Source organism: Macaca thibetana, chromosome 4 (genome assembly GCF_024542745.1).
Source record: "Macaca thibetana thibetana isolate TM-01 chromosome 4, ASM2454274v1, whole genome shotgun sequence".
Classification (NCBI taxonomy): Eukaryota; Metazoa; Chordata; class Mammalia; order Primates; family Cercopithecidae; genus Macaca; species Macaca thibetana.
This window is the reverse complement of record NC_065581.1, coordinates 12053924-12081805: the sequence shown is the minus strand read 5'-3', so window position 1 is coordinate 12081805 and position 27882 is coordinate 12053924. Positions and strand designations below refer to the sequence as shown.

The following is a 27882-nucleotide window of genomic DNA, read 5'->3' as shown; positions in this document are numbered from 1 at the left end:
GATAAGTCATCACCATCAACTAAAGTAATTAACATTTTTTCAAAGCTGCATGATATCCCAAAATATGAGTATACTACAAATTATTCAACTATTCTTCTACTGACTGGTATTCAGGCTGTTTTGGTTGTCTTAGGTTTTTGTCACTACAAAAACAGAAAACTGCATCACACGAATACACACATGAACACACATGCATGGACACAGCCAACTGTGTTCCTTATATTGGCACTTTCATTGCTACAGGACAGTCTCACAAACAGGACTTTCAACAGAGTTGCAATAACCTTTCACACTTCTACCAGTCATACATTAATATGTGGGAAACAAAGAATGCGCTATGTGGTCAAAATGTTTCATAAAGCAAAGTCCACAAAATGTTAAGTATCAATAACTTCAAGGGGATTTCTAATTTTGTGATATGTCTACATTGATTTATTTCATAAGGCTATATTTATGAGGTATATGTATAGGCATCACTGCAAGAATAAAGTTTACATTCAAGCTGATTTTAATTTACCTTTTTTTGAAACTTCTGCCCCATTAAGTTCTTTTTGTGCTTCTTCAATTTTGTCTAAGAAAAACAGAGAAAAATTTATAAATCAATTTACCTGAGATAAATAAGAATACAGTAAAACACACACACTACTTTTAAACAGTGTCAGATATACAGTAATAAATATGTGTTGAATAAATTATGATACAGACGTGTATAAACTGTTGAAGGATATATTCCCTTTTAAATTTATCATTTTAATAATTTCTTAGTCACAAGGACTATTTCCAATTAAAAAATGTTTTCATAATGCAAATAATTAGTGCACTTTAGATACTGAATTACAGCTTTAAAAGTTTAGTCATCTAATAAAAGTATCTAAAAATAATACTATCTTTACATTCAAAGTACCTAATAGGGATTTTAGAGATATGACAAATGCCTACTAGCTTAGAAACGACCAGATTGAGCAAAGCTAAGACCTAAGGCAGAAGACAGAAAAGGATGGAAAAACAGAGGCGAGGATGAGCTGAAATGTGGCATGGCAGGAAGTGTCTATCCCTTGCTGGCAGCACCGAGCTGACGGCATCTATGAAGTATGAGGGCAGAGCACTGCATTAAAGAGGTACTATATACAACTGACTGCAGAACTGCTACACATGTGCACAGTTTGGTCAGACAGATGTAACCCAGGAGCAATAACTAAGAGAGTTGGGAGCAGTGCCTTGCTCCTGCTGTTCTTTGACCTGGGGCTCTGGGCACAACTGGATTTTCTAAATATGTGCATGTTCTATTTCAATAATAATTAATTTAAATTTTATAAGGATATACATACTTCATGCCATGGGCAGTAATCAATTCCAAATTTAACACACTGGTCTAGGTACTTATTAAAATGGTAAAAGGAACAAATTCCCAGGGTACTATATTGTACTGAACTGAAGACAACACTGATAATTATGTAACATTCCAGATATCCCAAATGTGTAAGCACAATTTAGATAAATGCATCAGCCTCAGAAATCGTCTCCAATGCTGACCCTACCACTGCTCACTGGCCATGGAAGATGTAACCTCCAATATGGTATCCTACCCCAAATAAAAAAAAGGCAGACACCGCACACCACGGGCCCTTCAAACTCCGATCTACCTGCCTCTCTCCCTATCTTGCCAGAAAGGCCAGGAAATTCAGAGAACCTTCTATTTACAGATGAAACGTCCTTCGATTGCATATTGATCCAACCTGCCAAGGCAAAGTGGGAGAAAAGAACAAAGGAAGCAAGCTAGTTTGAAATATGAGACATTACATCTCAACAATAGTCAAAAAAAACTAAATTTTCATCCTGATAAATGTTTCGCCCACAGCAATGTCTTATTTGCTTCCTGCGAATTATCAGATCCAGAATATAATTTGAGAGTAGTACAGGCAATTTTTGGAATGAGACAATTTTTCTGATTTACAAACTTAAAGTTACTGCTCATGAAACGATGAGCAAAGTTGAAAATAGTCCTGGAAAAAAACACACATTAAACACAGAAACTGGATCCTGCATTCAGTGGTAGTTTTGCTTCAAAGAGAAAAATATGGAATGCTTGCATGAAATCTATATTAACACAGTATAAGTAACAAAAGGCTAAGGCCCACTTTTAAAAAATGAAATACATGAATTACCTGTAGATTTTCAAACTATAAATAATAGACAAATCACATAATATATAGTACTTGAAAAACACGTAAAAGGACTTTTATTACCAAAGCACTATTATTTCTATGCCAGTAATTCACCCAAACTTAAGAATCATAAATAATATGTATGTATTATATATTCACAGTAGTAACAACTGTGCTTAATAGTTTATGTGCACATAATTTTGCATTATATAATAAAAACTCTTCTTAATAGAATCAGTTGTGGCTTAAAGCAACAAAAACTCATGATTAACAAATACTTACAGAATAGCTGTTATTAAGTAATTGAAGTTTGGCCACTTTCTGTTTGCACTTCAACATAACAAAACTCTTACAAAAATAACCAGTTTATATTTGCTTACAAAATACTAGCCTCCATTTTTAAAATTTTCAATCAAGTTACCTTTTATCTTGATAATAACAGTATATAAATTCAGACTACTAATTTAGGACATCTACTACAATAAATATAATAAGTACCTCCTCAAATGCTTCTACCTATAGCTCCAGATCAATAGGTAAACAATCTCCAATTAGCTTGTAACAGCCATTATAAAAGCTTTTGCTTTGGGCAAGTTTTATTAAAATTCCTGTTTATATTTAGTGTGTTTTTATAATTCTCCTGGTAAATATGATGTGTTTTAAAAAAGACTCCAAAATTACAAAGAAAGCAGTCATTTACTACACGCTCTTAATTGATTCATACAAGACAGTTTACTGATATGTAAAGCGTTACTTATATTTTTTCACCATGACAGAGAAAAAATATAGTTTTACGTTTCAACTAATATCATACATGCATACATATTACACATACATGTAATTCCCTATTAAAAATGAAAAATCCTGCTCCTTTCACAACTACATTAATTTCAGGGCTCCCTGCTAGACTGTAAATCTACAGCTTTAAGTTCATCAATGTAAGAGGCAGTTTTCAACACATCCATTTTGCCAAACCTTTACCAAGGGTAACACTTGCCAGCAATCACATCTCTCACCGTAAGTCTTGATTTGGGGGAGGGGAGCAAAGGGAAAAAAATGGTACCTTAGATTCTGAGACATCCCCCAACATGCCCTCCCCACCATCACTGGGATCTGGGTTAATGATTTCACAAAGAACTACACATTGAGAAATAAACAATAGTTTCTCTGTTGCTGTTACCTAAAAACAAAAGTAGATATACAGACAAAAAGAATACTCATACCTGAAGTCAATAATATGCATTCTTACTATAATGAGTTATTACTGTATTTAAATTAACATGTAATGTTAATTCATTCAATTTTTACATTAAATATACTTGGAGGAGCCATAACTTGGAAAAAAGATCCCAGCAAACACACGAATGGATCCGTAATCTCTAAGATCCAGAAAGGCCAGTGGCTAAAACAGCAATAGGCTAGAAGAGAAGTAACTAATAGTATAGACTACATTTTTGTTCTGCAACTACTAAAAATGTATACATTTTTAAAGTTTTTCTTTCTTCTTTAAAACACAGAAACTGTTCATGATAAAGGCTATAAGAACTACCTTGTATGACACCTTAAATTTAAAATTGTGTGTAAGAAAGTGATTCCAAAAATATCTCATTTTCATCATTCCCAAATAATCATAAAAGAAGTCTCTTTATTAGCGAAACATAATCTGAAACCGCTGAACAAAAGGAAAAAGTCCTAGAGCCCTTAAGAAATAATCATCTTTCTTTAGGGGTTCTAGAAGAAGACTGAATTAAAAACAAATCACTTCTAAAAATTAAACAACCTTCCAATAAGGATTTGGAGTAACCCCTTGCTCTCTGACCATTCTTCAGTCTATGCTACAGTGTGTGGGGAGGGTCTTCCTCAGCATCTCAGAAGCCTGACTCTCATTCCCCAGGAGCCTTGGGCTCTAATGCACCACAGGTTGGAGGACCAGCCCACTAAGTTGTTAGGATTTGGTTCAATGAATGCTGTGTTTTTACTGTATTGAACACCTGCTCTGTGTCAGGCCTAATGTGAAGAGTTACAGGGACGAAGGCTCTCCCACAGAGGGGCTCCTACTTTAGTGTATCCTAACTATGATTTTAATATCAATTCGATGGTAAATAAGGCTCAAACTCCCCTGTGTGGTTAACGAGGTTCTTTGTGATCTAGTTGCCTCTTTGCCCTTTGCCACTTCCGTTCTCTCTTCCAGATCAGGCACAGTGAAGTCCAGGCTCAACCAGACCCTAGGACTTAACAGCCACTCTGTCCTCTTCCCTGAAGGCGCCTCCCACACAGTCTCTTCTCTGCGGGGCATCCTTTCAAGATGGGGCTTCTCTGGGCAAACTTCCCTAACACCCTTGTCCAGAGCCCATCACTGTCTCCTCTGTACCACCAGTGGACGTCGTGCACAGAACCCTGTTTCTCTAGAGCTGCCTAGCTCATGATCGCTAGTAATAATGGCAATTAGATGGAGCTGAGTGGTTTACTGATCATATAAACACTGACAAGACAATAACCTGCCAAGTGACACAGAATCTGCATTCTGGAAAGAAAAAGAGAAAAAAGCACCTACACACAAACTGAAAACTGGCACTGGGTGGTTTCACTTAAGAATCTACCATTTTATCATCTTTAACATTATAAATGATGTCAACATTTGGGAAGCTGTATCAGTACACTGAAAGCACTCGAGTCAACTATTACTCCCTTAGATCTGTAAGAGATTTAAGTCATGTCTCACCTACTTCTATCAGCTCATCCTTCTCTCATGCTGTTCTGCTGGGCACCATACAGCCTTTGCACTAGCACCCGTGCATCCTCCCTCTTCATTTAGCCTTCAAAACCCACACTGGTAACATTTTATGAAGTAAATCCTAATGAACTGTAAAAGGCACCTCTGTTTACTGAAAGAGGTACCATCTGATTGAAAAAAGATCACCATATGTAACTGCACTATTTTTACTACTGAATAAAACATAATTCCTACTTCCTCTCATTATATGCCAGTGCAAGTGCCTTACTCTTACTGTGAACTGTGCTATTTCAATAGCACTAAATAAATGACAATGGCATAAAATTAAAATTGTATCCAGCACACACAATCATTTATACATGCTCTTGTACGTGAAGATTATTCCTAGTCTTCATTACTAAGTAAACTGAGTAAACCCACCTTTACAATCAACCCATTTTAACCTACAAGTTTCACATCTCAAATACTTCTGGACTTACCTGTCTTTGAGGAAGACGACACGCTGTTATAATGCTGAAAATCACAGTCTAGACTAGCAGTATTTCAAACAAAAACACTGCCTGCAGTAAGTGAAAAAGAAACCAAAGACTCAACTTTGTGCTAATGAATTTGAAAATTGTGATGAACTAGTAAAATCCTAGAAAAACCTACAACTATCCAAACTGATCCAGAATGAGGGAAGCTTGACCAGAATAACCAGCACTGATAAAGCTGAGAACGTTGCCACAGCATTACACAGAATTTGCTTTTTTAAAAGGTTCCAGGCCCAAGAATTTTATTACCAACTTCTTTCCAATTTTAAAGAATAAAGCCTGTCCTAAACTGCTCCGGAGCCCAGGATAACACAGAAGGCATACTACATCATTGTATACAGCTGGCACGCCTCAGATACCAAACCCAGCCAAAGGGGCAGAAAAACCAACACCACATACGAACACAGCTTTAACAATCTATATCAAGAAGCACATTCACAGAAAAGAGGAAGCAAAGCTATTTCAATATTCAGAAGCAACATATTATCATTTGTCACAGCAATAGGACAAGGAAGGGGAGTAAAGATAAGTTAAATACTGTCCCAAATGTACTTGATTAAATCGTATCTATCTTTAATGTTTCAAAAAACCCTCAGTATTACATAGAGAAGGATATTCTTCTTCATACTAATCAAGTGTTATCCTAACAAATATCCTGAGCAAAGAAACCAGCCAATAGCCATGTTGTCTGTCCCCCTGAGCTCTGGCAGGGAGCCTTCCCTGACATCTCCCCGAAACTCCTAGAGTCTGTTTGCTTGCTTTCCACATTAAACTGTATCTTACTCAACATAGTGCATAGGTGCGAGGGTCACTAGACCCTTGACACATAGTTGTCTAATAAATTAATTGCTATTGTGACATTACTACAGCATTTTTGTCAATAATAACGTGGCAGGAATTCTATATACAAAGCAGTATGGAGTTGGTTAAACAAATACTTAAATATTTCTATACAGGAGAATATTGTTTAGCCAATAAATGTATTTTTTACAAAATATTCATTGATGGAAAATGCTCAACATATATTACGTTAAAAAGACACAATTCTAAACATTTTGTGCCATGAAGATGAACGTGTAGAAATGTACAGACACACACACACACGTGACAGACATATACATTCATATATCTACGAAGAAGGCCCAACTGGATATCTGAGGGTAGTACATTAACAGACAGTTTTCATTTTACCGTTTGTATCCTCTCCAATTACTAAAGTACCTATAATGAATAAATATCTTAATATATATGAACTGTATTATTTAAATTCAATAAAACCTAACAATGTGCTCAATTACCTTTTTTAAAAAATGTTGGCTATAGATTCTAAATTGCAAAGGTCCAATCATACGGAAAACTACAGAATAACTCCTAAAACATGGGAACATTCATACACAGAGTCCATTGCGCTCAGCATATATTCATTAGCTCCTGTGCGCCAGCACTAAGGATACTCGAAGATAAACAACCCTGCATGCAGGAACTTAGGGAAGTCAATAAGCAATTCTGAGGCACGCAGTAATGGTGTGACTATATCCAAAGAGTAGAGGGCACTCAGGTAGCGGGGCATTAGGGTTTGGAAAGGCAAAGAGGCAAGTTCATCAAGAACTCCAAGCAGTTGGATACCCGAATCTAGAGAGAGCAGAGTCTAGTGGTAAAGAGTTCAGGAGCCACTTTCTTACATAACTCGTAGTTAAAACCATAGCCTAGAGTTGGTAGAAGCAAAAATAGGGATTTCTATGAAAAAATTTGACCACAGGTATCAAGATCTTCGAAAACCGTATCTTTTAATAGAGTAATTCGGCCTATACTGAGACTATGAAAAAAAGTGAAAGAAACGCTGCCTATCAGAGTGCTTCTCATGATAGACAAAAACTGAGTAAGCGACAGCACCTGGGATATAGAAGGTGCTCAATGAATGTTTGTTGAATGAATGAATATTTAAGAAATGGTTACATATAATTATGGTACCTGCATATGACAGAATATAACAGAGCCATGATACTGCAGGTTTCTAGAAGGACATACTGAATCAGATACTCCAGGAATGACACCCCAGACTGTAGACATTTGTTTAAGCTTTGACAAGTGGTTCTGTTGGGTTAATTACTCTCCAATTAAGGCAGAATGGGAGGTAGTTCCAACTTTTAAGGAGCAAGTAGAGGAAAAGAAACCCCAAAAAAGAGGCAAAAAAGGCACGGTTAAAAAAAATTAGGAGAACAAAGTATTTTGGCCACAGAAGTCAAGAGAACAGCGTTTCGATGTCAAAATCAGTAGAGGATGCAAAAGATAAGGACTGAAAAAGCTTCTATGAATGGAGCGATTAAGAGGCCACTGGTGGTGTTTCCCGAAGCATGCAGGGTTTGGGGAAGCCTGGAGGGAAGTGGGCTGAGGAAGTGATGGGACAGGACAGAGGGGAGAGGGGAGAGAAGAAAGCAAAGTGGAACTGTCTTACAAACTCCTGAGCTTAAAATAAAGACAGTGAACTGCAAAAGAGTGGGGGATAGAGAAACACAGGGTGAAAGGAAAGTAGTTTTTGACTATCTGATTTGTTCTTCCAAGATGTTCATAGGCCCAGTGGGAGGAGCCAATAAAAGAAGAGTGAAAAGACAAGGAGGAGTAAGAGGTGTGGAACGGCAAGGTTTTGGAGAAAGCAGAGCAGAGCATTAAGAGTCCAGGCCCAGCACTGGTTTAAAACAGGGGAAGACCTAAGGCTGTTTTCTAAGGCCAGAGGGAAGGAAAAGAGGACAGAAGGAGTGTTAGGTAAAAGGAAAAGTCTGCTAGTGGAAAGGATGAATTTAAGGCAATTCATATCCAGCTGCCTCCACTGTATTGAGGTAAGAGACATGGTTGTCTACAAAGAAAAAGGAGTTTAGTGAGTGTGTAAGAGGCCACAGAGACTAGTGAAAACATGGCAAAGTGACTGATGGGAACACAGGAGCCAACCAAGTGTGAGGACAAAAGCATTGCTGAACAGGAACTAGGCAATCTGTGAATGTGGAAATCCATGCATTTTTGGTGTCTCCAATCTGCACAGTGGTTTCATCTACTCTTACAAACCTTGGCAACTCGGATGAAGAAGTGCAGAAGGGATGCCACGTTTGGATATTTCCAGGAGGAAAGACAGAAAATTCAGTGAGATGATGGTGCTAGAGAGGAGTTCATCTGATGGACCAAATATACAGGAGGGATAGAGGCTAGAAAGGCAGTGTGAAGAGTGACACAGGTACCAGGAGCAGATGGCTGAATAGGAGGGGGGAGCTGGAAGTTGGAGCGCCCAGAGATAGAGGGAGCTGCAGTTTTTAATTAATTTCTAGGTAATGTTTCAAGGGTTTTTAGAAGATCCAGAGTGGTTATGGATAAAATAGAGTAGAGATAAAAGTTAAATGGACACGAACAATGTCTACCCTAGTGTGATAATGAGCCGTGGAATAGCAAAGATGATTAGGAACAAAACATTCTACAATAAAATGTAAAATGTGAAATGCCTCATCTTGCTACACTTTTATGGTCTGCCCTTTGCAAAATTGTTCACTTATCCTTTTCAGAAAGCATGTTTCCATCGTGATACTGAAAAAACTTTTAAAAGTTCAAAGAGAAAAGTAGATAGGAGATCCACTATGCTTTTAAAATCATATATCAACTAAATGTTGTTTCTTCGTTATGAAAACCATCTTGATATCAAAACAGACCATGAAAATAACAAAATGTAAACAGACACACAACAAATGTGTTACACTGAGCCTTCTAAGGATTTTACATTATTTTGTCTCTTAGCATATCTAATTATTTATACATACAGTATGTATCAATCACCTGGTTTCATTTGGCAGCCTTGATCTGAGAACAGTGTGAGGCCACTGCCCTTAAACTGCACTTTTAATAGTGGGGGAAAGAAGTTCCCCCTTACATTAAATATCTTTTTACCCATAGAGGATGCTAGGAAGACCACTGTCTTTTATGGTTGACCACACATTCCCTAAGAAGGAAAAATAAAAGCAAACTCCCAAAGTCAAAGACTCCTTCCCAAAACCTCACACTATTTCAGAGCCCACAGGAGCCCAGGTGAGGGGCCAAGCTAAAAGTTCAAAAGCACCTTCTTTAGACAGGGGTCAAATCAGCTTAGCCCAAGAATGATCCCCTTAGCGCCACTCTTTTAGCTCCTTTTTTGGTGGCCCTTTAAACATCCCCTAAAACAGTAAAACCCAACTTTTGCTGCATACTTTTTCATACTTTTTTAAAGATTTAACTCATTTATTAATGAAAAAACAAGACATTACAACTCAAAGGAGAATTCAAAGACCAGAGACAGACAGAGATAGACGGATGGATGGATGGATGGATGGATGGATGGATGGATGGATGGATAGATTAGATAGATGGATGCCATCAGGAATGTCAAAATAAATTTGCTTAATTATGTGAAAATAAGCAACATCCACAGGGCAACAATCAATTGCATCTTCACCAGGCACAATTTGCATTTCTATAGACAAGAATCAAATCTGTTGTATTAATTTCTATAACATACAGAGTGGTTAAATAATTGCTGCATATTTGAGTCACTTAATGAGTCACTTAAAAATCTTGATACTCAGGCTGCCCTCACACCAATTAAATCAGCATTTTAAAAAGTTTCCCAGGTGATTCCAACATGCAGCCAACCCTGCGAATCAATGTTCTCTAAATTACAGATAGTATCTGGTCAAGATTCAAAATTGTATAAAATGCAAGTAGTTAAGGGAGAAAATTCTTATCAGCCAGCTCTTTGAAGCATGTTTTATCAAATACCAGGGGCAGCAGCAGCAGCAGCATCTGTCTGCCTTATCAAAGCTGCTGCTGATGTTAGTGGATACTGAGGAAGATAAGGAAGGAAAAGTTCAATGTGTACTTCATGGCTAAGGATGTCTAATTAAATTATATCTCTAAAATCCAAAGCCAAAGCCTATATTCTTAATAGGTATTAAACCGAAAATAGATCTAACAATGATTACGATCAGCTCTAAACTAGAATATAATTTTCCAGCTGAAAATTTAATGCTTGAAGATACAAAAACTATTTAAATATACAAACTATTGTTATAAAGATGTTGAAAATTGACAAGCTTTCCAATACATATTTCTAATAATATAGTTTTCTAATAATCACAACAAAATATGTTACCCACTGTGGGATGGACATAATTATTAGAGTATGGCAACACTGGTTTCCTCTTTCCACTGGATGATTTCTGATGTAGCGAATGGAAAGAGGTAGTCATCGTAACCATGGTGGGAGACAAAGAACAAGACAGCATTCTCACCCTGAGAGGCTACACGCCAGCATCCACTGAACCTGGGCTACTAATCCAGTATGGAGTCACAGATGCACACGCACACGCGCAGGGCACAGGCATCCACACCCTGAATTTGGGGCTAAGGATGCAGATTTACAGATGGTTGGGAGAGACCCAGGATCTCAAAGACTTAAAAACAAAACAAAACAAAACAAACTCACCGGCATGCTCCTCCAGCTTTTCAGGCAGGCCACTGCCCCATCCCTTGTCAGCAAATAATTACATCCATTTTCCCCTATAATAAATGTTAAAAGGCTATATATATATTTATATATATATGTGTGTGTATATGTGTGTGTGTGTAAACATACATATGTTTGTTGTTGTTGTTTTAAGAAGGACTCAGATACAAGGTGCTGCTATTACCTGGGGAAAAAACACAGAAACTAAGCCACTAAGTGTAGTGAACTCTGACCGCCTCTCCAAATCCGAGTCACTCCTCTTTCTGGGCCTTGTGCACTTAGCTCACTGCAGGCCAGGAACTGTGAGAACCATATTATGGGTTGGGGCAAATCCTTTTTGATATTTCAGATTTCTGGTTCTGTTGGAACAAGACGCAGTCTGAATAAAGCCTGGTCTACTGGTACTGGGACAGAGGATTTGAGCAACAAAGACAGGGCAGCACCAAGCCTGACAATGCAGACCAAGTCAAACAGAAACACACACCACCCAGACTATTCTTTCAGACGTTCTTAAATGCTAAGTTGTCAACTAGTGACTATGTTTTTTAGCTATTATAGCTGAGTCAATGCTTTGCTTGGCATCTTTCACATCCCTTCTCTAGGAGTATTGAGATCAACAGACCTGCCTGTCAGAGATTAATCCTACAGTCAATATTCACAACTGTCCCATTAACTTGCCATATGCATTCTTCTTCACCATCTTCTTACCTAAACAATGTCCTCTTCTTTTGTAATCCTTTCCAGAATCAGTAATTCTCTGTGGGGGAAATACAACAGCAAGCAAGATAGAGCCTCTTTTTCAAAATGGTACTCCATCACATCCTGTGATCTCAAATTACTACAGATACAAACACATTCATATTCTCTAAGAGAAAAAGGAAAGGATGAAGATTTAAAATGTGGGAGTTGCAGAAAAGAAACAGTGAAAATAATTCTCCAACCCCCTTGAGTAAGAAGAGGGAGACTTAGAAGCATAGAAGATGAGAAAGGGAAGAATGCCATTACATTTCTTCTAGAACTCTCAACAGAATGAAATGTCAATTTGAGATAAATAATAACACCGATACTTCAGTTTTCTACTATAGACCCAACAAACAGCTAAGACTTAAGACCTTCCAGCCCCAGCCGCTGGATTTATCATCACTGTGTAGGCACCTTGAACTGGTGGATCTCCAGCCCCATCTTTCCCTTGTAAGTTTCACACATTCCCTGAGAAGGCGCCTTACTTCAGGAAGCTCTCACTTCCCCATCACCTGCTACGAAAGGTGACAAGTGCGGATGACTTATGACAAGGACGCCAAGGACTTCAGAGGTCCTGTCCGGGCTCCCATGGCACGAGAGCACCCTCCTAGAGTCTTGCATGTAACCCTGAATAAAGCATCCCTCTGGACACAATGGCATTGCCACCAGGGATGACGTTAGCAGGATGAGTTCTGTATTGCCACTGATAATAAAGTTAGGCACATCTCAAATTAAATACCTTTTGCAGGCTATGCTGAAAACTTAATCTGATATGACACATTATTACTAAGGGCAAATGTGGTCTTGGCGCCAAACCACAGATTTAAAACTGAATTTTTGTTACATAATCCAGTTATAATTGAGGCCTCACTGCGTGTGACTCAGGTTCGCAATGCTTCAGATAATTCACTTAGGAAGAAAACTCTGTCAGTAAGAGAAGTTTCTGGGCTCTTCCTGAGGCTTTGGAAGTTGTAGTTTAGGGTCCTGGCTTCCTATTTGATATACATCATCCCTCCAGCAAGATCCACCTCTACGGAAAACTTACTCTAGGTGATCTATGCTCACATCACAGAGACTCTGAAAAGGCCTCTCTCATGTAACGTTAAGTAGCTGACTATATTCCAATTAAAAACGAAACAAGAATCCTCTTTCCTTCAGCCTCAATCACAAATTTGGCAGACACATTCACTCACTACCTATTGAACCAGTATGGCTATCTGCTGTGGTCTGGACGTTTTTGTCCCCTCCAAAATGCAGGTGTTGGAAACTTAACCCATAATGCAACAGCACGGGAGGCAGGGCCTACTGGGAGGTGTTTAGGTCATGTGGGCTCCACCCTCATGACGGACCTATGCTGATATAAAAAAGGCTTGCGGGAGTGCGTTTACTCCCTTCTGCTCTTCTGCCATGTGAGGACACAGGGTTTGTCCTTCTCTTAACCTTCTGCCTTCCTCCATGTGAAGACACAGCAAGAGGGCCCTCAGAACTGTGAAAAAGAAATTTCTGTTCCTTTATAAATTACCCAGTCTCAGGTGTTGTGGTATACCAAGCACAAACAGACTAAAACAGCATCTCTCTCTAAGCTGTTTTCAAAGTAATTTTATCTGATTTTGAATTATTTTTCCTTGTGAATTTTTATTTCAAAAAGTATACCATACTTCAACAAACATGTACTTAATTAGTAACCCATACAAGTCAAAGCCATGAACAGAGATATGTTGGGCAACAAATGTATATTCAAATATAATCTGATAATATTGAAAGAATATCTAAAAACTTAAAAGCAATCAGTTAAAATTCTTTAATAAAACATAGTTCTATATTTGACCATTTGAAAAAAAAAGACCAATGGTAAAAAAGCTGTAAGACAAACAGCTCAGTTCCTTTCACAAATAACCTGCAAAAAAAGCAAGAAGAGAACCGGAAAGGGTACCCATAGATCAAAAGAACACAAAAGATACATCAACTTACAAAATAGGTGGAACTTACTAGCCCTCATTCTAAGGAAATGTTTAAAAAATTACAATACTGGGGACAACTGGAAATTCAAATGCTGACAGGATATTTGACCATATTATTAAGGGAATTACTCTTCTTTATTTTTGTTTGTTTCATAAAGGTATTGTGATGACGTGACAAGATATCCCTTATCTTTTGGATCTTATATCATGAAAACCTAAGAACAAAATGATATCCCCGAGGTTAGCTTTAAAGCAATACGGGAGGGTGGGAGTAGCCAGAGCAGTAAACGCAACCAGACTGGACACCAACTGTTAATTACTGAAGCTGAATGATAGGTAAATGGAGGTTTATTCCACTATTCTATTTTGTAATCATTTTAAGACTTCCATAATCAAGAAAAAAAAAAGCCCAATCTGAAATTTTTTAAAAACTGAAAGATTACCAAAGTCTTATCACATGTTGTTGTAGTGCTAGTAATAATAAACAAGAAATGACATGTGACAGTGCAAGATGAGTGAGGCGAAGCATCGAAAGGCCAGCACAGTGTGGGCATTCAAAAAGGTCACTGCCCCTAAAAATCATCTGAGCCCAAAGGAAAGGAAACAATTTCTGAACTACCACTAGGAGTCAGGTTTGCACACACCAAAGCTGAAAAGGGTAACAGAATAGAAAACAAAATTTCTAGAAATATGACACCCAATGTTCTTCATTCCTTTTGATGGGATTGGGGGAGGGGGTCAAAGACCTCCCCTTTAAGAATCTGAAGATTGGAAAGCCTTCAAGATACAAAATCTAAAAAGCCAAACCCAAGGAGCAGAGCAATGTACGTGGTATATGTCCACTTGTGTCATGCACGTGTCTACGTGCCTACGCGTACGCATGAAAGGATACACGAGTCACTGCTGCAGTCAGCCCTGAGGAAAGTGACAGTGTGAGAAAGACATAGGTTTCATTGTAATTTTTTTCACTCTCTTTTCTGTTTGAATGAGTTAACTTAGTGAGATTTAACTTTAGTTTTAAACGATATATAATATAAGAAGAAAGTATTTCAACTATCCCAATTTGCCACTGTTAACATATTACCACATTAGTTTCCAGGTTATTTTTCATGTGTGTGTACATATACCCACATACTAGAAAAAAATAAAAAGACATAAGAAAATATGGATACATTCTTTTTATCTTTATAAATTACAACATCTTCATCATCCTATTCCAATATTGATCCATCACTTTTTCTATTAAAAAAGTGGGCTGGGCGTGGTGGCTCAAGCCTGTAATCCCAGCACTTTGGGAGGCTGAGGCGGGTGGATCACAAGGTCAGGAGATCGAGACCATCCTGGCTAACACAGTGAAACCCCGTCTCTACTAAAAAATACAAAAAAAAAAACTAGCCGGGCGAGGTGGCGGGCGCCTGTAGTCCCAGCTACTCGGGAGGCTGAGGCAGGAGAATGGCGTGAACCTGGGAGGCGGAGCTTGCTGTGAGCTGAGATCCGGCCACTGCACTCCAGCCTGGGTGACAGAGCGAGACTCCGTCTCAAAAAAAAAAAAAAAAGTGATAATTTTTTTAAAAGAATAAAACTTCAAAAGATCTCTACAAAAAAAAAAAATATCTTATGACCAGTGTAGAGCCTCTCAGGAGGAGAGACACGGACACGCGCGTGCATGCACGTACACACACACACACACACACTTTTTCATACAATTAAGAACTGCAGCAATCTATGGAGACCCCTAAACACAGCTTGAGAACCTCTGATACAGACCCACACTACACTAACACTATTCTTGCACTGTGAACGAGGATTCAAAGGTACATTTTTATGGTGCTATTGAACACTAACTTTTCTGCTCATTTTCATTTTTTTCAGTTGTTAAACTTCTCCCCAAATAATATAATAATATAGCTCTTACTAGCACACACTATTCTTATTTTAACGTATGGAAAAAATAAGTTTAAAAAGTAGGTAATTGAAACATATAATCTTTCCTTTTCTTAATTTCCCAATCCAATTTTTTTTTTTTTTTTTTTAAGACAGAGTCTCACTCTGTCACCCAGGCTAGAGTGCAGTGGCGTGATCTCAGCTCACTGCAACCTCCACCTCCCGAGTTCAAGTGATTCTCCTGCCTCAGCCTCCCAAGTAGCTAGGATTACAGGCATGTGCCACCACACCTGGCTAATTTTTCACATTTTTAGTAGAGACGGGGTTTCACCATATTGGCCAGGCTGGTCTCAAACTCCTGACCTTGTGATCTGCCGGCCTTGGCCTCACAAAGTGCTAGGATTACAGGCGTGAGCCACTGTGCCTGGCCCCTAATCCAATTATTTTTAACAACTTTCATAGAGTGAAAGACAGTAGACAGGAAAGAAAGAAATCACCGATGTCGGTGCATCAGGCATTGTGCTTGGTTGGCATAGGACACTCACTTCATCCTTGGAATCAGCCAGGTGCCAACCTTTGAGTAAGGCAGTATCCCCCATTTTGGAACCTAGGCTTCAGTGGAGATGAAAATATTTTAATCAAATAAAATGTTTTCACACATAAGTACCTATACCATACAGTAAACAATGCAATTTCTACAAATGCACAAGGAAGGAAGAACAGTGAAGTACAGCTCTCATGGTGCACACCCACTCCGATCAATCTACTTTTGTTCCCAGCAGCAGTGAGGTAAGGAGTGTGTGGTGCAGGGACCTCTCACCAGCTCACCTACAAACCCTGCCAGCCAACCGGGGGCACCCAAATTCACCAACCGAAAGGATCCCAGCGCCATCTTATTCTTCCGCCTGCCAGCTCTGGAGGCTTCCCAGAGTGTCTTAATCCTTTAACATGATGAAAATCTGGATGGTAAAGGTTCCCCAAGAATTTAATATCTACTCACTTAGGACTCAGGCTTCTGGTAATGGCAGAATAGCCTATATGAGACTAACCCTCCTTCTAATAACAATAAAATGTAGAGAAAATATATATTTCTTTTAATGAAAGTGCCAGAAAGTAACCAAGAGTTGACAGAAACTAGATGTGTTGACCCTTAAAGGCTGAGGTGCAAAGGAGGTGAGGTTACATTTAAATGGTCTTTCCGCCAGGGTAACGGCCAGTCCCCTAGGAACAGTGAGGCAGGAAGCAGTATTACTGAGCTGGAGGACACAGAGATGGGGTCTGGGACAGCTGGAAATTGGGAGGAGGTAGGTACAGTGAGCAGAAATCCCAGAAAAGAGGGAGACTCTGAGGAGGGAGTCTAGAATCTATGAACAAACCCTCAAATCCTTGGCTGTCATTTGAACTGCTTGTGGAGAAGACAAGGAACCCAAAGGAAAGCCACCCAAAGCAAGACTGGAAGAACCGAGCAAAATATCAGCAGTGACTCAATATGGGGGACAAGGAGCTAGGAACTCAAGTCCTGCCCAGATACAGTAGCCAAGCTAACATCTTGTATTTCCACTGAAACTTCAGACTACGGGCAAATCAACAGACCTACCCTAAAAAGCCTCAAACCAAGCCTCCACCAGTCTATAAAATAATCTGATAGTAATTTAACCGCCTGCGAGAAAACATATGATAATCTTCAGATGAAGATGACAATAGAGAGCCTCTAAAACATATCCATACTGTTCTCTATGTGATTAAAAACTACTAGGCATGCAAATCACAAAAATGTGACACACAAAGAAAGCAGTAGAAAGAATAAGACCTACACAAGACAAAGATGTTGGAACCAGCAGACAAGGGATGTAAAATAACTATAATATATAGGAAATAATTTACAGAAAAAAGATGGGTAAAGAATGAGTGAAGAGTAGAAGAATTTCCGAAGAGATATAGAAACTCTAAAAACAATGGAAATATTAGAACAGGAAAGTACAATAGCTGAAATAAAAATTCACTGGATGAGAATAACAGTAGACAGGGCACTGCTATTAGGAAAAGAGTCACGAACTTGAAGACAGGTCAACAAAATTATCCCACCAAAGCATAGAGAGAAAAGCCTAAAAAAAAATGAACAAACTGCGGAATCATATCACATAATCTAACATAGATGTAACGAAAGCCCCAGAAGAGGGAGCTGGAGAAAGGGAATAGAAGAATTTTCCCCAAACTTGACTGAAAACATCAGCCTGCAGATCCAGGAGGCTTGGTGAACCCAGGGAAGATGACTCTAAAGGATACTACACATAGACATGTCACAGCAAACCAGCAGATTAAAACAGGAATAGAGATGAGGAAAGGGAGGGGCACGAAGTGGGAGAGCGGAAGGGGAGGGAGAAGCAGCGAGGCAACAGAATTTAAAAATGCCTAACTAGAATTCTATATCTAGCCAAATTACCCTTTGAAAGTAAAACAAAGTGATGATATTTTCAGAAAAAAGTTGAGAAAATTTCTTGCCAATATTATAAGCAATGCTAAAAGGGGCTGATTCAGGCTAATGGGAAATGACAACAGATGGAAACAAGCACCATAGCAGGGGACACAGTACATGGTCCACAGGCCAACTCCAGCCTATCGCTGTTTCTGTAGTGCCCATGCATTATTACTTTAACTTGGAAAAACAAAACAAAACAAAAAAATATGTGACAAAGACGGCAGACTATAAGGCCCACAAAACCTGTAATATTTACTATCTTGTCCCTTACAAAGAAAGGTTGCGAAATCCCAACTTATAAGAAAAACTATATATTTTTCTTTAGTTCTTCAAAAGATAATTGTTTAAAGCAAAAATAACAATGAATGAAAGCATTTACAGTATATGTATAAATAAAACATTACAAAAAAATAACTCCTCTAAAAATGCCCTTGATCAAGCCCAAGGTCATCCCACAAATAACGAACTCATACAACCCTAAATCGTAGTAATATTAAATTATTTCAAATTATTTCTCAAAAGCCTTAAAACACTAGGCTGAAATGATTATTTTTTAATAACACAAAACTGAACTGAAATAGATGGTTTGCTCCCAATCTGTTTTCTAACACACACAGCAAATAGCAAGTATGTTATCAGACATGAAAATCTTTTGAAAAACTGAAAGCACCTTCTCTGCTTAAAGTGCTTCTTAAAAAATTAATAATTTGTTCTCTTTCAACCTGTTGAATATTGGCAAAGTGTGAGGGTTGACAGGAAACGCTTCTTTGAGGAAAGAACATGAAGAAGGGTATAAACAGGAAAAGACAGACAATATTTGTGCAACAATGGTGTGAGGCAGAAAGTAAATACACAAGGTAAGAGGAGAATGGTGAAGAGTTAGTGTATCAGGAGAGCGATCAGAGTCTCACAAGGCACAGAGGGTTGTGGCTGGGGGGCTGGAGGGATGGCAATGCCAACCCCCCAGTGTCAAGGAGGTGACCCACTTTCAATGCTGTACATGCAGCAGCTTGCACAATTTACACACATAACCGAGGGACGTGTCTGGAATCAATAGGTTAACGACTACATGAACAAAGGAAGAACCAGAAATGGTCTATTAGAGATGAGAAGTCAATGTGTACACATAACAATGAATTTGGAACATGAGAATAAGGGGTGGGGACTTATTCCAAGAGGGATGCTTCAAAAGAATGCTGGAATACAACACTATAGACTGATCAAGTCAGGACCTACTGATTCTGATTTGTAATTCAGAGTCTCAAGTTCTCATTTACTTTAATAGACCCTGGTTTGTGTTTTATCATGTTTGGTCACTAGAGAAAATTGGGAGCGCTTTGTTCTCATTCTATTTCAAAGGCATACTATGTAAATAAAACTATTATGAGTGAGAAAATTAAAAATCAGCAAGAAACTGACAAAGATACTGACCAGATGGATAGGAAATAAATGGTAACCTAAAATCATGGAGGCGGTTGAGTGGAGCCAAATTTTATAAATGGTCAGGTCACCAGCAGGTGTTTTCCTACTGGTAGAGCTTTTACTTTCAATTTAAGTTCAAACTATAGAAATTTGGGCAGCGACTTTTTTTTTTTTTTTTTTTTTTTGAGACACTCTTGCTCTGTCACCCAGGTTGGAGTGCAGTGGCGCGATCTCAGCTCACTGCAAGCTCCGCCTCCCAGGTTTATGCTATTCTCCAGCCTCAGCCTCCAGAGTAGCTGGGACTACAGGCGCCCGCCATCACGCCCGGCTAATTTTTGGTATTTTTAGTAGAGACGGGGTTTCACCGTGTTAGCCAGGATGGTCTCCATCTCCTGACCTCGTGATCCGCCCGCCTCGGCCTCCCAAAGGGTAGTGACTTTTTAGAGTATGAGAATCCTAATTTTTTTAAATAACAGACTTTCATATTAGTATCCAGTCATGTACTCCATAACGACATTTCAGTTAACAACAGACTAAATGTACAGTGGTGGTCTCACAAGTTTATAAATAGAGTTGAAAAATTCTTTTTAGTAGAGGCAGGGTTGCACCATGTTGGCCACACTGGTCTCGAACTCCTAACCCCAAGTGATCTACCCACCTCGGCCTCCCAAAGTGCTGGGATTACAGGCATGAGCCACCACACCCGGCTGAAAAACCCATATTGCCTAGTGACATTTGGGCCTTCTACGTCATAATGCAACACATTCTTCACGTATTTGTGGTGATGCTGGTGTAAACACACCCACTGCACTGCCAGTCATATACAAGTACAGCACATGCAATTATGTACAATACATAACGCTTGACAATGATAGTAAATGACTATATGACTGGTTTATGTATTTCCTATACTTTATTGTTATTTTAGACTGTACTCCTTCTACTTATTTTTTTAAAAAGTTAATAGTAAAACAGCCTCCGGCAGATCTTTCAGGAGGGATTGCAGAAGCAGCACTGTTCTCATGGGAGATGACAGCTCCATATGTGTCACTGGCCCTGAAGACCTTCCGTGGGACAAGATGTAGAGATGGAAGACAGTGATACTGATGAGCCTGATCCAGTGCAGGGCTAGGCTAATGTGTGTGTCTGTGTCTTAGTTCTTAACAACAAAGTGAAAAAAGTAAAATATAATAATTCTAAAAATAGAAAAAAACTTATAGAATAAAAATATAAAAATATTTTTGTACAGCTACACAGTGTGTTTGCTTTAAGCTAAATGTTATCATAGAAGAGTCAAAAAGTTAAAAATTAAAAAGTTATAAGTAAAAAAGTTACAGTAATCTACAGTTAATTTATTACTAACACAATTTTTAAAAAATTGAGTATATCCTGGCCAGGTGCGGTGGCTCACGCCTGTAATCCGAGCACTTTGGGAGGCTGAGGCAGGCGGATCACAAGGTCAGGAGATCGAGATCATCCTGGCTAACACGGTGAAACCCTGTCTCTACTAAAAATACAAAAAATTAGCCGGGTGCGGTGGTGGGCGCCTGTAGGCCCAGCTACTCAGGAGGCTGAGGCAGGAGAATGGCATGAGGGAGGCAGAGGTTGCAGTGAGCCGAGATTGCACCACTGCACTCCAGCCTGGGTGAAAGAGCAAGACTCCATCTCAAAAAAAAAAAATTGAGTATATCCTAAGTATACAGCATTTATAAAGTCTACAGTAGTGTGCAGTAATGTCCTAGGCCTCCCCATCCACTCACCACCCACTCACTGACTCAACCCAGAGAAACTTCCAGTCCTTCAAGCTCTATTCATGATAAGTGTCCTATACAGGTTGTATGAATTTTTTACCTTTTCTACTATACCTTTTCTGTTTAGATACACAAATACCATTGTGCTGTAATTGCCTACAGTATTCAGTACACAAACATGCTGTGCAAGTTTGTAACCTAGGAGCAATAGGCTATACCATATAGGCTATGTGTGTAGCCAGTTGTACAGTCTAGGTTTGTGTAAGTACACCCCATAGTGTTTGCACAGTGACCAATGACGAAATCACATAACGACACATTTCTCAGAATGTATCCCATTGTTAAATGATTAATGACTTTGTACATTACATAAGTCAATTTTTGTGTATGTGCACACATGTTTTAAAGAATAATGCTGTCATAGCTGCATTTCTGGGGAAAGTGACAAGAAATTGATATGGCTGATAATAAGGATAAAGAGCAGAGGCAAGTAAAGGGAGAAAACATCCAATTTTTATTGTATATGATTCTGTACTAGTTGATTTAAGTTCATATATTACTCATATAAAAGATATATTACTCATTTAAATCCACGGGTATATATAATATACACAAACGTATGTGTAAATATGGACAGCCAAATAAAAACAAACGTGGGTGTCTCAATTCCCTGAAAGTATGTAAGTCCCTGCTTGCTTATATGCTTAATACACATATTACATATATGTGTGAAGATTTACACATATATCTTCACAAATATGTGTGTACACATACGAATATATACGCATACTGTCAGATTCTTAAGTATTCTCCCTTAAACTCAATACATTATTCTATACTTCCAATTTATTTGATGCCTGTTTCCTCCTTCCAAATTAAGAATATTTTAACATCTACTAACTGACAATAATACTACTGTTTAAGTATTACAAAACATGATTCTTTACCCTTTACATTCCTTTAATTTAGTTAAAAGTGTTAGTCAAAGTATTCTAAGGTCAGGCTGGGCATGGTGGCTCGTGCCTGTAATCCCAGCACTTTGGGAGGCCAAGGTGGGCGGATCACCTGAGGTCAGGAGTTAGAGACTAGCCTGGCCAATATGGTGAAACCCCGCCCCTACTAAAAATACAAAATTAGACAGGCAGGGTGGTGTGCATCTGTACTCCCAGCTATTTGGGAGGCTGAGGCAAGAGAATCACTTGAACGCAGGAGGGGGAGATTGCAGTGAGCTGAGATCGCACCACTGTACTCCGGCCTGGGCAACAAGGGCGAAACTCCATCTCAAAAAACAAAAATAGTATTCTGAGGTCAGTTAAGAAGTCTGCTCTTTCATCTCAAAATCTACATCTCTTCTAAAGCACCGCCCCCTCACCAGCAAGAATCAGAAATTAAAAAGGATATGAAAAATAAAAGTAGGTTGTGGAGGGGAGAAAAATAAAATGAACACAATGGATAAAATCTAACAGCTTTAGTCATCATCTACAGATACAATCTTTATTTGGGAATTATAATCAAAATAAACCAACAAACACCCTAACATTTTACAATTCCTCAAGACTACACTGGGGGCCACTGATGTGTACCCCAGTCACCTAATACTTCCCTTCCCGTCCCTACCAGAGCAGTTGTTTCCTTTCATCATAACAGCCCCTCCCCAGACCATGGAGTGCATGGTCTGGGGAGGACAGGCAGGAACTGGGGACACAGGCAGGAGTTGCTCACCACATCCTCAGCACAGAGGTGGACACACAGCGGGCAGGGCACCCAATAATCTCCAGCTAGGCATCAGATAAATGCAATAAATCCTAACCATTCTACGCCATCGGCGCCTACTCAAAAGCAGGGAAGAATTAACATTTTATAACCACAAGAAAAATACATCTTAGAAAAAAAAATCCAAGCTCAAAAACTTTAAAATTAACTACACTGTTTAAATAGTCCTTATTATTATTTCTGTAAAATAAATGGCTAAACAGCTAGAGTCAACTTCCTTTAAAGAATTCATGAGAAAAGTTCACAAATTTTTCATAGTTTCACAGAAATAGATGAAATATGTAACATTCCAATTATTAATTTTCCATGCTATAATTTTAAATGTAAATGGTAGTAACTACTAAGTGATACACTTCAATAAAAATAGAAAATGGTTAAAAAATATAGAAATTTATAGGTAGCCAACTGCATGATCCATAATACTAACAATTAATCATTATTTAAAAGTTAGTTTTTTAATTAAACTTAAACCCTAACCCTATCCCTAACACTAACCCTAACCAGCCAACATATTCAGAGATATATTCCCTAAACTGATTTTCCAATGACTAATACTTAGAAAATGTATCACCAAGTCTGCTGATGAAAATACACTAAATTATATTTCCGGAAAACAAATTATCTGGAATCCACATTACTATTATTATTGTTGTTGTCCAAAGCCATTAGCCTAAATAAATAACAGTACATACATTTTGTATGTGTGTATGTATACATAATAAATGTAAGTGTATGTGTATATATATATACACACACCCAGTGTGTCTGTCTTTGTTTGAACTATATCTACCATCCCATTATACATAAACATGTATATGCCTTCTAGTTATTTGTTTTCACTGGTACTTTGAAGAAATAGCTCAGAGAAGATAATGACAATATTGGGCCCTTCGTACATTTAAGTGGTTCTGAACAAATATTTATTTATGATAACATTTATAATGCACAAAATTCCCAATCTAAATCTTCATAATCTAAGCAATCAAAAAAATTCATATGCTTTGAGAAATCATCACAATTCAAACAATGAACAAGTGTCATTTCTTTCACAAAGGAAATACTTGGCTAAGTCCAACACTTCCAAGGACTCTGGCCAAAAATAACAGTAATTAAGCTTGTAACTTCATATGTATGGATCTGAACTAGTCAAACCAAAAATAGCTTCCTGATCATTTATCAGCTGCTGCCATTTGCCTAAGAAGCTAACTGCAACACAGAGACTAAGACAAATCATGGTGAAAACACACAGAAATATAAGAGAACTTAAGACTTAAAGCTCTTTTCAGTTACTATATGGTAGCACAAGAGGGATGGCCATCAAGCAATTATTTGGATACTTAACGAGATTAACTATTTCTTGAACTCCCTAAGATATACGTAAAATACACAGCAAAACACAGAATTCACACACATGCACACAGCTCTTAAAACCAATGGAGACAGCACAAGTTATCTGTTCCGATCCAGCATAAGAATCCCTCCCCTTGAAAATCCTCCTCTTGAATGAACAACACTGCCTTTTAGGGATGCCCACAGCACACAGCTTGCCTTCCTTCCCCCACTGCTGCCTCAAGCTCATGGTGTTCCTTCTCATGAGAATTACCTCCCCAATGTTCCTTCACACCTGCTTGGGAAGCCCTCATTCTCCTCACTCACAGCCGCACCCTCGCATTTCAGGCCCTACTGGGGGAAATCCCAGTAACAGCTTCCTGTGTGCTGAGCGCTGTTCTGAGGACTTCACATCTACATGTGAACCAGTCAAACCAAAAATAGCTTTCTAATCGTTTATCAGCTGCTGCCATTTGCAGAAGCTAACTGCATCATAGAAACCAAGTTAGGAAAATCATGGCAAAAACACACTAAAATAAAACTGGACTTAGAAATCTGACTTCAAGCTCTTTGCAGTTATTATATTGTAACAACCACTCAATCCTCCCACACACACACACACACACACACACACACACAAAAAAAACCTACCTGGGAGAAGGAGACCACCCTTCACCTCCATTTTCCAGAGGAGCAAACAGTGGCACACAGAAGCAAATTCATAGAGCCCGTTGGGAAGAACCGGCTTGAACCCAGGCAGATTGCCTCCAGAACGTGAAGTTGTTAGTACAGTGCTACTCTATGCCACCTCCCTGTATTCTGTGTGTGCAACAAAACGGCGTCCTGCCTGACCTGGCAACTTCGCATCTTTCATGTGTGGGCATCAATGTCACATGCTCTTGAAGCTCTCTCCTGACACTAACTGGGAGCAGTACAGTGTGCACCAACAGCACCCCACCTCTTCTTGAGTTAAATGTATGTGTGTGACGTTGCTTGTTTCATGTCTGCATCATCCTCTAAAATCAAACGCCATGATCAGAATCTATCATAGTTATTCTGCTATCCGAGGTCCCAACATTTATCCACAACTCACCAGTTTTTCATGACACGCTTTAATCCCGGCTCTCAGAAACACCTACTAATGATTCCAGGAAAGTAACAGTTTCTTGCCTCCCTATACATTGCACCGACCTTTATCTAGTTCATACAATTTGGCCTTTAGTTGTATCCAATTTGTCCAACATGATTTAGGTCTTATTTGGGCCTTAAATGATCTATTATGTGTGAATCTCTTTTCCATTTGAGATGTTTCAGCTACCTGAAGATAGAAGAGCCAACCCACAGGATTTGTACAGCCCTAGAAACACAGGATGTACTCAATATGGCTGGATTCACGTCTGTGGGAGGGAAAGAACATACTGAAAATGTCTTCACTGCTTCATGAAGGCCCACTGGGAAGTCGGGATGGAAAATCAAATTGAAAAATTCCTTTTGCAGGGAAAAACAGAGCAGCCAATAACTGATCAACAGAAGTGTACTGGGAACGTGCGTGTATATGGGGTGGGGAGTGGACACACAAAAAATGAAAACTCCAAGAAGCTGTCAGGAAAGGTAGCCTCTCCCTTCTCTTCCCTTTTGTCTTCTCCTATGCTAGACCTAAGAACCAAGAGTTCTCAGTTCAGGCTCAAAACTGAAGTTTCATTTTACTATGGTAGAAATCACAGACAGACACATACATGCAGATACATACAATTTCACCAACATAATTTTGCAGAATAAAAAAAGGTTTTATCACCACTACTGAAATAATGAACACTAAAAGTGCCTTATAATACTATCATTTAAGTTGCAATGACAATTCGTGGTGATGTCACCCACGGCTGTTAACAAACGATCATTAAGTTTTGCTTACGATGACCTTATTGAAATAGCTCCCAAAACAGCCTGCCGAGGTTATTTGCTGAGACAGAAAGTAATTTCATCTGGTTTCCCTGAATGTTGTACCACAGAAAGAGTCTGGAATACTTTAGTCATTACCATTTACAAAATTTATGGTACATAGGCTGTTCCCACTATAGGGATGCACTGCTTCCAGAAATCTGTGAACCTCAAAATTGTGACTCAAAAACATTGAGTCACAATCAATTTATAGAAAAAAAATTATTTGGTGTCCAATGAATTATTTACTTTACAAGTAGATGCATTAGAGAAGAAAGCTCCAGGGTCAAGGCCAGAAACCTGGGTAGGAGCCAGCAGCGGGGCAAGAATCCAGGAAGAGGGAGTATTATATATTGTACCAAGGCATGCTCCTCGCCAAAATCTGAGATCTCTCCTTTCCCAAGATCACACCTCATCTTCAAACCAAGGCAAATCATGGAAGTTTTAAATGTGGGAGTCACTTGGCAGTCCCAGACTTAAGACCCAAGGTTTGCAGTGCTCAGGAAGGTCTAGGACATGCAATGATTTTTACCACTGCTAAGAAACATATGTGAATCTCATGCATGGTGAAGCTGGCACACAGGAGGTGCCACTTGGTTGGAGAGTCAGTCTTGCAGATTGTCCAGTGACCACCTCTCAAAACCTTCACTGTTCTTTATTCCATGCTGGCAAATGTGTAATACTCTGGCAATCCCCAAGTCCTCTGATTCTTCCTTCAAAAACCTCTTCAAGCTGCCCACTTCAACCACCCAGACCCAAGCCCCTCCTCTCCTCAAGACTTCCGCCTCTGCCTCTTTTCAGTCCTCTGCATCGCACCTGCTCCTGCCCTTCCCTGCCTTCCAACCCACATTCCGTGTGCAGCCACACCTGCCAACAAGAGCCAGCTCCTCCCTCCCTATCTTAGAGCATCTTCATCTTAGCCCTTTCCACCAATGCCCTCACCCCAATCTTGTTTAATGCCATATAACTCCACTAGCGGTTTTTAGGTTGGGGTGATTTTGCCCCCCGCATGTGGCAATGCCTGGAGGTATCTTGGGTTACAACTGAGGGAGAAAGATTGCAATTGGCATCTAGTGGGTACAAGTCAGGGAGTCTGTCCAATATCCTGTGACACACAGGACAGCACCCAAGACAAAGAATTATCCAGGCCCAATCATAAATGGAGCTCAGACTGAGAAACTCTGCTAGAAATCAATAAATATTTTAATGATAACTGAAAAAGCATTCAATATTACTTTAATCATATCCTCTTTATTCCTCCTTTTATTCCATTAACTGTTTCCAAAGAGAGTAAAACATAATTTAGATTAGCATGTTTTAAAATCATGAATAATGATACAAGTTAGCAATAACTACTACTAAAGGGGGAATCTTCACATTTAGCGCTAGAATAAAAGTACTCACATGTATTCTTCTAGTAAGTACCTATGAGAAAACTAAGTCATGAAGAGGTGTAACTTTGGTCACTCAGCTAAGACACGGAAAGCTGGGATTCCATCCCAGGACACCTGAACAGAAAGCTTTTCCCACTGTGCCAGATTACACTATACTTTTAATATGCAAAAAAACAGTAATGCGTGGGTGTTAAAAATTTCTCTCAGTTCAAATCCTGGTCTATCCCTTTCTTATCTTTATGACATTGAGCAAGTTACTT

The 27882-nt window shown here is 38.9% G+C and overlaps 1 protein-coding gene across 6 annotated transcripts in view; it reads right to left on the bottom strand.

Annotated features, from left to right (window-relative positions):
* Positions 1-27882, bottom strand: part of HIVEP1 (HIVEP zinc finger 1) — a 157453-nt gene that overhangs the window by 76186 nt on the left and 53385 nt on the right. For all 6 annotated transcript variants that reach the window (XM_050789568.1, XM_050789573.1, XM_050789570.1 and 3 more), the window contains one exon: positions 518-571. In XM_050789568.1, the coding sequence (XP_050645525.1) occupies positions 518-571 (54 nt within the window). The remainder of the gene's footprint in view (positions 1-517; positions 572-27882) is intronic.